We start from the raw sequence: 12,049 nt of genomic DNA, 5'->3' as shown, positions 1-12,049 counted from the left end.
TTTTCAAGTTATTGCAAGAAGAAGGTGCTCTCCGAATTAGAAAACGTACTGCCTGCAGACGATTGTGATAGTGATCAAGAAATCCGAAGGAAAATTGAGGAACACCAAGCACGTCGCCGCATTGTCAATGAAGCGAAGGAAGTGCGGAATTTGTTGACTAACCCTGCACGTAATAAAATTGTGCGGAATGATGATGTGATGGATGTACTTGACTTCGATGATGAACCCGAAGTTCCCATAAGGCCGAAAAGTGGTAAAGGTTCTCGAGGGGGAAAAGTAGGTGGAAAAGGAAAAGGAAAATAAAGAGAACCTAAACTCTGCATTTATTTATTTGAATTTATCGTTATAAACTTGAACATAAAACTTATGTTTAATGTTGATTGTTTGTTCGATTGTTTTTTAACACTGTTCATGCTGTTGCAAAGATCATAGAAGGCTATACATATGATATTAAATTTTTCTAAAGTTGACAGCTTGTAAACTAGTAGTGTAACACACCAATATGTCTGACAAAGCAGTAGAGGCTCCAATTCCAACGGTGAAAAGGATTCAAAAACCATTACCTCCTCCGTTTCCTGTGAGCCCTGTAATAAAGGTGAGGCTGTGGGAAGATGTTCAACTAAATCATAGTGAAGTTGCTACGGTAGTCTACATTATATTAAATTTGACCTAATATTTGGTAATATATTTGCATGTTGTACTTACATTCTTTCAGTTTTTTCGATGGTCACTCCTATTGGCTGGTATCTTTTACGGGTCGACACGGCGAAGTCGTCTGGCAGCGAAAGAAGTACTAATACGTGAAGAGGAGCGAAAGAAAAAAGCTATACGTGATGCAGAACTAGCCGAGCTTCGACATAAAGCCTCAGAGCGTGATATAGCAGCAATAGCTAAGATGTTCAAGTGATGATTAATGGATAAGAATCTAGCGAATTTCCGTCAAGCCAAATTTGACCACTCCTACCCCCTGAATAAAGAAGTTTTAAACGATATAGTGTTAAGTTTTTTATTATTTATCTTATTGAATTTATTTTCGCATTAGACCTAACTAGCAGGCGGACTCGACGTCTCAGCATAGTTCTACTAACATCAAATTTGCAAGTATCAAAATTTTTCATATTTTCCTTATATAATTTTTGTTATTAACCCAAAGGGAAGCCACAAAAATGTGTTGTTAATTTTTTTGATTGATGTGTGTTTTAGGGGTCTAGCAAGCAAACCCGATTCGAAAACACCGTACCTATTTCAGTGTAAATATTGGAACTTTATGCAGATTGGCAAAAGACTATTATTGAGTTCGTTTCTTCCTAAATAATTTGTTCAATTGTGAGCGTAAATAGCAAAGTATTAGTCACTGTAACCAGATGGTGGAAGTATCTGAAGTAGTCAGTCTTGCGTAGTCGTTCGGTGCGCACGTGATCTGTTTGCCACGATCCTCGAGGCAGCTTTTAGCGTTTCTTGAGATTTTGATTCGGTAGTAATCTGAAACGATCGGCAATGAACGGTATTTTGTAATATCAGTTGGTTGTGTCCTACGGTTAATGGTTTGTGAAGTGTGGATTCCAGAATTGAGTGGCTTTATTCACATGTGTTCCGACGGCGACCGTTATAATTAGTGGAAATTTGTTTGTTCCTTTTGTGAAGAGAAGATTTTCAGCAAGCGAAATAATGTGAGTAGAATTCTATTTACAATTGCGGAGCTGAGTTTCAAAAAGGTATCTTTTGATAAATTATCGATTTTTATTTTTTTTAGAATCTGGTAGAACTCAAGTTTCAGTGATATATTTCATTAAATTTCATTAATTAAAATTTTTTTCGGTATAAAAAAAATAATAAAATTTACATTTCGGATCAGAAGGAGATCTTTTTGTAAAGTTTGATAAATAATTCAAAATTTATTATTATTATTAAATTAAACAAATATTATTCATATATTTTTTCTTATTATTATGTTGTTTATGTGTGTTTTTTTATTTAGATTAATTTATTATTATTACTTTTTTTTTATCACTTTGGATCAGAAGGGTACTTTTTTTTTATCACTTTGGACCAAAAGGGTACTTTTTTAAATTTCAAATATTGATTACACTGGTACTTTTTAAGTTTTTTTCATGAAAATTAAATCATAACTTTATCACCCCAAGCATTATGCAAAGGAATAAAATAAGATTGATAAAAAAAATCATAGCTTGAAGTAAACAGTTTTTTATTTATATTTTAAAAATCTAAATAATGAAAAGATACCCTTTTGAAAATCAGCTCCATAATTATTATCATGTGATGTGTTAAACTTGTTTACCCATGAGGTGGTTGCAGTAACTGTTATCTCATCCACGTTTACTTATCATATATACTTTCACTATACTACGTAAAGTCGCTTTATTATTTTCTCGCGTGAATTCCGTTGACCGCCGGCAGGCACATGTCTTTCGGTGACTACGAATTTGTTATTAATTTTCACCTATTGTCAGGATATAATCTGTATGTATATCTTATAATGTATTAATCTCAATAAAATATTTAAATAAATGTTGCATACAAGAACATACTGATTTTTGTATCCTCTTTGTCGTTTTCAGGAATAGTTATAAAAGTTATATATGACTGAAAGTGTTTGAATGATGGCTATTCAGTGTTGTTGTTTTTAAAAAGGTGAGAAAAACAACAACATTTATACCTGAAACGAATAGCATTTGATAAGTGAGCGTTGTGGCTCAGGTGGCATGTGCATATGCTAGTATGCTGGAGGTTTATGGATCGAATCTCACTTGTAGAGAACAGTTTTATTAAATAATAAGAAATTTAAGAAATGTGGGTTGCATACCGCAAAAATAAAGATTCAAATGTTAGAATTAACTTGAAAAGCAGAGTAACAATAGTAATAAGTAGAAAAGATGGTGGAGGAGCAAGTAGAGAGCAGCAGGAAAGAGAGTATAGGAGAAGTAAGAAGAGAATAGAGAGTACGGGAAGAAAAGAGAATAAGGGTGACGGAATTTTTAAATTTTTTGGCACGTGTCGTTATAAGACAGTCACAGGTCGATCTCCCACTGCTGCGATGCGTCCATTGCTCCCGGCCCAACCTACAGCTACGATGCCTCTGCGCTTCATCCCCGGAATTATCAGGCATATCAACCATTTTTATGGTGGGGGATCATCCCCAGAGAGGGGGAACTCCTTATAAGGACATCCTTTTAAGAACTTGTAAAAATATTTCTAATTTTTAAGTCGCCTCACGAGAGGGGACACTTAAAAATATTCTTACAAGTTCTTACCTGTATCTGAAATGAAAGATGGAGTACACAAATCATACAGGATACCTTAACAATTTTTATAGTGGGGATCATCCCCCGAGTGGGAGAACTCCTTATTAGGACTTGTAGAGATATGTCTAAGTGTCGACGCTCTCAGGACCGACCACAACACTGAGAAATACTTTACAAGTTGTGACCTGTACCTGAAATGATGGAAGGAAGGGGTGCACAAGTCATAAAACACAGCCATTGCTTTTAACATTTCTTTATTAACAAACTAAATACAATATAACTTTAGAATTTGCAATTTCAATACCTACAAAACACGTGACGTCATTTTAAAACATGTTTATCATCTGCATAGCGGCCATATGCAAATGGCTATCAAATTACAAAATATAACACTAGAAAATAGCAAATTGCGCCCTGTTTTCGCATGACATCAGTGGAAAATTATATACTGGGCTTTATCAAAAGAAAATTTTCAATTAAAAAAGAACATCACCCCAAAACAATAAAGATTGGCTGAGCATAAAGGAAAATTTACACACAGGGTGTTGCCAAAAGAAAATCTTCACTTGAAAAAGAAAATCGCCCCAAAACAATATAATTATGCTCATTTTTCGCAGAGCATTAAGAAAAATTAATATTCAGGATGATATAAAATAAAAAGTGAATGTTTTATTACCTGTTTTCTACTGTTTATCTAGGGGAAGTTATAAGTACATGAATAGAAACATAATAAATAGTACAATTGCTAATAATTATAAATTTATTACACATTTTTAAGATATACTAAATTCAGATCTCTTAAACACACAAATTAGCACAGACAGAATTATGAATACAAAAGCAAAAAGAAGGCACGAAAAAGATCCGAATGAAAGCGAATGCGCAGCCGACGGAACGCGACAATATTCCAATGTGTACTTGTATTACAAAGGTTATTATATGCAACCATGTGACGACTATGTATTAAAGTGTTAACTAATTTTTCTGATCGTTTTTTCTTATAAGGTGATAAATCCACATTTGACTGTTTAATTCCTCGAATTGTAATAGAATATAATTTTTATGTTACATACTTTTTTACGTTTTCGCAGATGAAATATTCCATACGATGCACAAATGATGTTCATTCAAATTAATAATTAAATGGATACACAAAACAAGCCTGAGTATTTCTTAGCCGACGGAAGATATCCGACGGCCGACGGAAAACACGTGATGCGTACGTTGTAAAACCACGAAATTCTTGGTTCCACGCTCGATAACTCATTAACTATAGGCCACACTCGTCTGTTAATTCTAAATCTTATCTTTGGTGACTTATTGTAATTCAACTACCGACTTAAAATCACAGGAAACGCGATAAGTCGCCACGAAGACTGCCGCGCAAGTAAACGCGTGCACACCACACCGCAGAACACGATCGACTAAGTAAGAAATAGAACAAACGCTGCTGGGCGCATCGGATGCGCTGCAACGCAATAAAAACAAGTTGTTTGTGCACTAACATCGATAAGAGCCAAGAGTGTGAACTGCGAGTATAAACAATTAATGTTGTGGATACAGTCCAATTGAATACAGTTTATATGAAAAGGCGGCAGTTTCAGAGATAAACGCAATTGAATAAACTGGGAACAACGCAAAAAATCGCTTAACTTAGCACGTTTAACGACTATTTTTGAACTTTTACTTCACGTAATTAATATATTTTATTATCCTGTTCTATAAAGAATTTTTGGAAGTTCTATAATCTTCACGTGACGCGGGTGACGATAAAAATTACTCCCATTCAGGGCATCGTACGAGGGTAGCGATAGACGTGACTCGTGTTCAGGGCACCGTATAAAAGTAGCGGTAGAAGCGACTTGTATTCAGGGCACCGTATGAAGGTAGCGGTAAAAGTGACTCGATTCAGGGTACCTTACGAGGCTAGCGGTAAAAGTGACTCGATTCAGGGCATCGTATGAGGGTAGCGGCAGAAATGACTACCGTTCAAAGCACCGTACGAAGCAAGCGGTAGAAGTGACTCGTGTTCAAGGCACCGTACTCTGATTGCGAACAAACCCAAAAGAAAAACATGAAAATCACAAATATATCCAATTTTTCGCCGGTTACAGAGGGAGTTCTTGCAACAAACTATTACCACCCGACGGAGAATTTAATTCTGCATCTTTTGATGCCGCTGTGAAGTTAGTGAGACGCTTAGATCGCGCGCAAATCCGAAAAGCAATAAAAAAAAATCACCATTTTATGCAAATTTTCACGGGTTACATGGGGAGTTCCTGCATAAAACTACTACCACCCAACGGAGAATTTAATATCGCATCTTTTGACGCCGCGCTGATATTAGTGAGACGCCTAGATCGCGCTAAAACCCAAAAAACAATCAAAAATTACAATTTTATGCAAATTGTCGCGGGTTACAGGGGGAATTCCTGCAACAAACTATTACCATCCGATGGTGAATTTAATTCCGCATCTTTTGACGCCGCGCCGAAGTTAGTGAGACGCCTAGATCGCGTGCGTACCCAAAAAAAACAATAAAAAAACACAATTTTATGCAAATTTTTGCGGGTTGCAAGTCGAATTACTGCAACAAACAAATACAATCCGACGGAGAATTTAATTCCGCATCTCTAGACCCCGCGCTGACGATAGTGAGCCGCCTAGATCGCGGGAAAACACGAAAAAATACAAACATTTCACGATAAAGGGTGACAAAAATCACCCTTTTATGCAAATTTTTGTGGGTTGCAGGTCGAATTCCGGCAACAAACAAATACAATCCGACGGAGAATTTAATTCCGCATCTCTAGACACAACGCTGAAGTTAGTCACCCGCTTAGATCGCGCGCAAACCGAAAAAAAAACAATAAATATTTCACGAGGTGCTGGCAACGACGACACACGGCAATGCGATAAAAAAGTGTATATTGTGTTCAAACAAACACAATTCTTGTGTCGAAGGTTCACGCTTGCTGATAAATATAGAAATAAACAATACAAGTTTATTTTACAATTTTTAGTCCATGCTATTGCCATCAATAAATGATACAGTAGTTTCGAAATTTAGATTAGTAAAGGTAATAAAAAATTAAAATTCGATTTGCGTAATTCTGATTTCTTATGGTGACAGATTGCCAGATTTTACATTAAATATTTAAGTGATATTTAATTTGAACATGCATCGTTTCTCGTTTACCAGATAACCCATTAGTCCGTAATCATCTGCTGATAATAAAAATGTTTTGCATTCTTGATGATTTTTATAATAAACTATTAGAATTAATATAAAATTGTTTGTTATATTCATAAAAGAATTGAAGAATATTTACTTAGATTTACGATGCTAATATAATACACAGCAACGGTGTGTTTTGATTCCACGAAATAAAGTTCCGATACCTGCAGGTAAACAAACTTATCTCTTGCGCGAAATCGCGTGATCCACACGGACACGGTGTGCACTCACTACCACCAACAAGCAATATTTAATGCTATTTAATTCAACTTAAAAATATTCAAAACACATTTATCAAATATGCAACAAGGTTGATATTGCAATGAAATTGAAAACAACGAAAGTCATACACGAAACAAACTAATCTTAATTATATAGTTATTTAATTTTTTTGAACAATAAACAATAAACATATTAGGTGGTGCTAAGTTGTTTCGTTTACATACATACATTTTTCTGCCGGAAGAAAAACCAAATACATGATTGAGTGATGATCACATTACTATCGAAATCAAGTAGTGTGTGGTTGTAAAAAACTCCATAGAACGGTGAGCACTGTAAATAAAAAAAGAAAATATAAGTTAAAACAAAAATATTTCATACGATTTGATAATATTATAATCACACAACGGAGAAAAACAAACAATCTGTTAATTAAATTAAATAGTGGTTTGTGGATCGAGTATAAAGAATACTTGGGTTGTCTTGATAATTTTGTGCAATTTATTTTTGTGCATTTTTAACTTATAAATGGATTTTTAACTGAGACTGTTTTAGTCTATTTGAACTGGTTTATTGATAAATCGACAATTGTTTCGCGGGTGAGTGTATCGTCAGGACTGTCCGGACAGTGCAAATTGAATTTCCCAGTTAAAAATTCATTTATATGCAAAAACAAATACATGTTAAAATTAAGAAATACGTTAGTTTTAATTTGCATTATTTTAACAAATTAACCGTTGAATAAATAAATAATAATACCAATTCGACCTATTAGCAAGCGGACGGTACCCGACGGCAGCCACCAATGTTAGCAAAGTAACTTAATATCCGATTCTCTGAGCGACAATACAATAACTGTATGTCACACTGGCTGACATTCATTGTAGTCCATGTCACTATCATATTAACATCTCAAGAAACGCGATAACTAGGCAGATAGACTCACGAACAAAATACGTGTTCACGACATCACCGCGCACGACCGACTAAGCAGGAAAGAGAATTGTCAGCCGACGTAACCAGATGTTTACGTCGGGGACACCAGGTAGATAATTGTAGTATTGTATACTTTTATTATTTATGTATCGGTATAACAATGTAAATTAGTTTGATACAATTTGCATTTTTAATACAAAAATTGGTTTTAACATGTCAATAGGGCCTTAATCAGTAATTGTGTTACTACATTCAGAATTTAATTTACTTTCGGAATCTAAAAACAAAATTTAAATTTTATAGCACAAAACAGAATTTTATTTTGAATCAGGTAAAACAATTGGAAAAGCGCAAACATATAAAGTTAATAATGGATATATCCAATAAGTTGTATGGACCTTAATTACACACATTGTAGAAACGATGAAATACGCGAATAATACAAAAATAATACGACGACCGACGGAACATCACTCACGTTTTACCTCTGAGTATGTACAATCCGCGTGGTACGAACCCCGCACATTAATCGCACACAATCGAAAAAGCACTTAGCAACTCAAAAATAATGAAGAAAATATGCGTGCAGATCTCCTGACGACAAATATGAGACTAACGTGGTACACAAGCCAACCGCGTGGCGATCACACAAAAATTGAGATAAGAAAACATATTTGTTTGTAAACACTGACACTTTCTGTGTGGTAGTGCAGGAACATGAATAGAACTATGAATTTTTATTAAATTCTTAATCGGATTCTGATAGATAATTTAATTCTACATCGTTTATTTTAGTAACTAACATTAAGCGTTTTGTTTTTGACATAATCGCTAAAAAAATCGATCTTGTTCTTCGACCGAAAAATATTTTAACACAATAGTGCGACCCTATTCATTGATCAAAAAAATATGTCTATTTGTTAGAACAGTTGTATAGAAGCCATAGCAGGTCAATGCAGTATTTGTCAAGCCAGTAGGTGTGCTGATGAGACCTCTAATGGTCGAAATAGCTATCCACATCAGGCTTGACAAATACTTGCATTGACTTGCAATGGTTTAGTAATATATCGTTTTACAGCGATTTTGTGAGGGTATAGCGTACAGTAAGTGTTTACTTCACTTTACTTAGCTTATACTCACCCTCTCGTACTACCATTGTATTTCAAAATGTTAAATAAAAAAATTCGATCCTGTTTTCCGACCAAAAAAATTTTAACATAAAAATTTGACCGCAAAAATTTCAAGTGAAAAAGTTCGACCCTGTGTTTCGACTAAAAAAATTTAACAAAAAAATGCGACCAAAAAATTTTAAGTAAAAAAGTTCGACCCTGTTTTTCGACCAAAAAAAAATCGACCAAAAAAATTATAATAAAAAAATTCTACCGAAAAAATTTTAACAAAAAATTCTACCGAAAAAATTTTAACAAAAAATCAACCGAAAAAATTTTAACAAAAAAATTCGACCGAAAAAATTTTATGAAAAAAAGTTCGATTCTGTTTTTCGACCGAAAATTTTAACTCAAAAATTCGACCGAAAAACTTTTAATAAAAAATTTCGACCCTGTTCTTCGACCAAAAAATATTTATTAAAAAAGTTCGACCCTGTTATTAGAGCAAAAAAAAAAGAAATTTATTGAAAAAAACTAGCGATATTTGATTGGGATTTTAAGACACTTCCAAAGGGTTTATAGGGTTAAAAAGGTGTGCATAGTATAAAGGGTCTTTCGAACTTTAACATGACGTTAAGAAATTTCAAGAAAATCAATTAGTTCACGTGATACAAGCTGTTTTACACATCATATTTTCAAATTTTCCTAAAATTGCTCATTTTTGATGAGCATTTTAAGATACTTCCAAAAGGGCTGGAAGGTATAAAGAGTATGCATCGTATAGACAAACTCCCTGACTCTCCTCTGGCGTTGAGAAACTAGAAGTCAATTTGTTTACGAGATACAGAGTGTTTTCCGCACTATGTTTTCAAATTCTTTTTAAACTGCTCATTTTTGAAGAGCATTTTAGGGCACTTCCGAAAGAGCTGGATAGTTGAAAAGGTATGCATCGTATAAACTTTAAGAAAGTTAATTAGTTCACTAGATGCAGAGTGTTTTCTACACCATGTTTTCAAAATTTCCTAAAATTGCTCATTTTTGAAGATCATTTTAAGGCACTTTCTGAAAGGTTGAGAGGTTGGAGGGTACGCATTTTGTATAGGAACTTTCTAACTCTATTCTAGCGGGGAGAAGCTCTAAGCAAGTCAATTAGTTCACTAGATACAGAGTGTTTGCCCGATCACGTTTTCAAATTTTCCTGAAGAGCATTTTAGGCCATTTCCGGAAGGGCTGGAAGGTTGAATGGGTATGCATCGTGTAGAGGAACTCTCTAACTCTATTCTGGCGTAGAGAAACTTTAAGAAAGTCAATTAGTTCACTAAAAGCAGGAGGTTATTCTCACCATGTTGTCAAATTTTCCTAAAATTGTTCATTTTTGCTGATAAATTTAGAAATAATATAGAGGTAGCTCCTCTAGCGCAGGCAGCGAAGGCATAAATAATACTAATGCATCTCGAGTAAAATTTGAAAACGTATAAAATTTCGAGTGCAATTATCGAGCAATTCCTGCGTATATACAGGGGTTGCAAAATCGCATTTTATAACACTTTGCGCATTCAAAACATGAAAAAAACCGCAAACCAACTTGCATATCGAACTTACCAGCTATAAACAAAAATAAATATATTAAAATAAAAAGATTCTTTAAAATACAATAAATAAAATATGAATCGGGGCACGCCTGCTCTTAAAAATAATTATTTCACCGTTCCACTCGTTTTACGAATATGTATTATTAATGAAAATACTACATTAAATTATAAACAATAAAGAATTCAAATACATTCTTACCATCTGATGCAAGTCCCGCTATCCTGCAAAGTCGGCTTCAACTCCTTGGACCCTTAAAACAAAACTTTTTTTTTTATAATAATAATAGTGTTTTGAATGATTCAATGATGATTTCAATACTTACAATCCGATGCTGTGCCACACTGTCCCCCGTAGGCGTGTTCAGTCGTCCCCTAAAACACTGAAAATTAGTCCGACTATTTACGAAAATGATCACAACACGGCTCAACAAATAAAAACATTTATCACCCGTACTAAGAAGTTTTCTTCAGCTAATTAAGCGCTCTCCTTCTATCCTACGCTCTCCGACCACTCAATAAGCGCAAAATATATACAAAAATTACACAAAACTTTAATTCGTGGGTAGTTGCATTGTTAAATGCAATTCACGCGTTATAAAATATGAAGACATTTTTAAATATTAACGCATACCTATATTCACGAAATGATTCCCTTTATTTATACAAGAAAAAATTACTCCGAGGCAACGAATTAAATATAACGGACACAAGCATCCCAATTTCTACCAGATTTTAATAAAAATCTAAAAAAAATTTACTTCTTATTAAACCACACAAGCAATATCGCGGACGATTCACGAGACAGTCCAAATTACATCCAATAAAAGTTCCAAAAATAATATATTTAAAGAAAACGACGCAAAAGGCAAACCGTTTTTAAATGGTTAAACCCAAACTTCTGTAACATATTTTTACAAAATAAGTTCAACCCAACACTGGCAGGCATCAAGTTTCTCCTACATTATGATATCCTCCCTGTTCCTGTGATTAGAAGAGGGTATTATTTATGCAGTTTATGTTTTGCGCAACATCGCAATTAAGGCCAATGCATACACAAATTATGACATTTTGATATATTGTTAATACTCTTAGTTCCAATTGCAGGAACAAATCATGAGGTCCTAGAAAGAGCCATAAGATGAGATTATAAGCTACATGTTATGGAGAAACATATTTTGGAAAAAGAGCTTCAGAATAACCAACGATGATGCCTGATTTCAAAGAAAGCAAGATCAAAAGAATTCAAGTTTTCGCATGATACTGGTAAGTAAAAAATATATACACGATTCAACAAAAGACCAATACTATGCATCCTTTCAACTTCGCAGAGGTGCAATTTGCTAATAAAGAAAATTATTAGTACGCTTAGTAAAAAGTGACCTCACTATTAGAAACAAGCTATTAAGGGGTCCAAATATCTGCATCGTGGGGCGTCATCCCAGTACGAATAATATAACTATAATTTATCCGTAAAGAAAATGAGATTGATCGGAATGGTTTTTAGGAATTCTATAATTACTTACTAGATAGGATAGATCATGCAACCGTATACTTCGACGGAAGAGAAATGTGTTCGGAACCAATGTAAGAATCGGGCACTATAATCCGAAATGCGACGGCCACAACACACGCGCACCATAGAAGAAAATAAAATAAAGATTAATAATACAAAATAACTCGTGAAGAAAC

The 12,049-nt window shown here is 34.2% G+C and overlaps 1 protein-coding gene and 1 long non-coding RNA gene across 5 annotated transcripts in view; one reads left to right on the top strand and one right to left on the bottom strand.

Annotated features, from left to right (window-relative positions):
• mre11 (double strand break repair nuclease mre11) overlaps positions 1 to 322 on the top strand; it is a 28,133-nt gene extending 27,811 nt beyond the window's left edge. For all 4 annotated transcript variants that reach the window (XM_065314979.1, XM_065314975.1, XM_065314976.1 and 1 more), the window contains one exon: positions 9 to 322. In XM_065314979.1, the coding sequence (XP_065171051.1) occupies positions 9 to 303 (295 nt within the window). In that variant the 3' untranslated portion in view covers positions 304 to 322. The remainder of the gene's footprint in view (positions 1 to 8) is intronic.
• Positions 323 to 6,867: 6,545 nt separating this feature from the next.
• On the bottom strand, positions 6,868 to 7,696 carry LOC135801041 (uncharacterized). Its single transcript, XR_010550277.1, has 2 exons — positions 7,483 to 7,696; positions 6,868 to 7,056 (listed from the first exon to the last, which is right to left on the bottom strand). It is a non-coding gene; the product is annotated as an uncharacterized lncRNA (long non-coding RNA).
• Between the last annotated feature and the right edge of the window lie 4,353 nt (positions 7,697 to 12,049).

The sequence above is a fragment of the Atheta coriaria genome, unplaced genomic scaffold (genome assembly GCF_025399875.1).
Source record: "Atheta coriaria isolate IRGN ID8LTWV9N9 unplaced genomic scaffold, Caltech_Dcor_3.1 hic_scaffold_10_pilon, whole genome shotgun sequence".
In the NCBI taxonomy this organism is placed as follows: Eukaryota; Metazoa; Arthropoda; class Insecta; order Coleoptera; family Staphylinidae; genus Dalotia; species Dalotia coriaria.
This window is presented reverse-complemented; position numbering and strand designations above follow the sequence as displayed.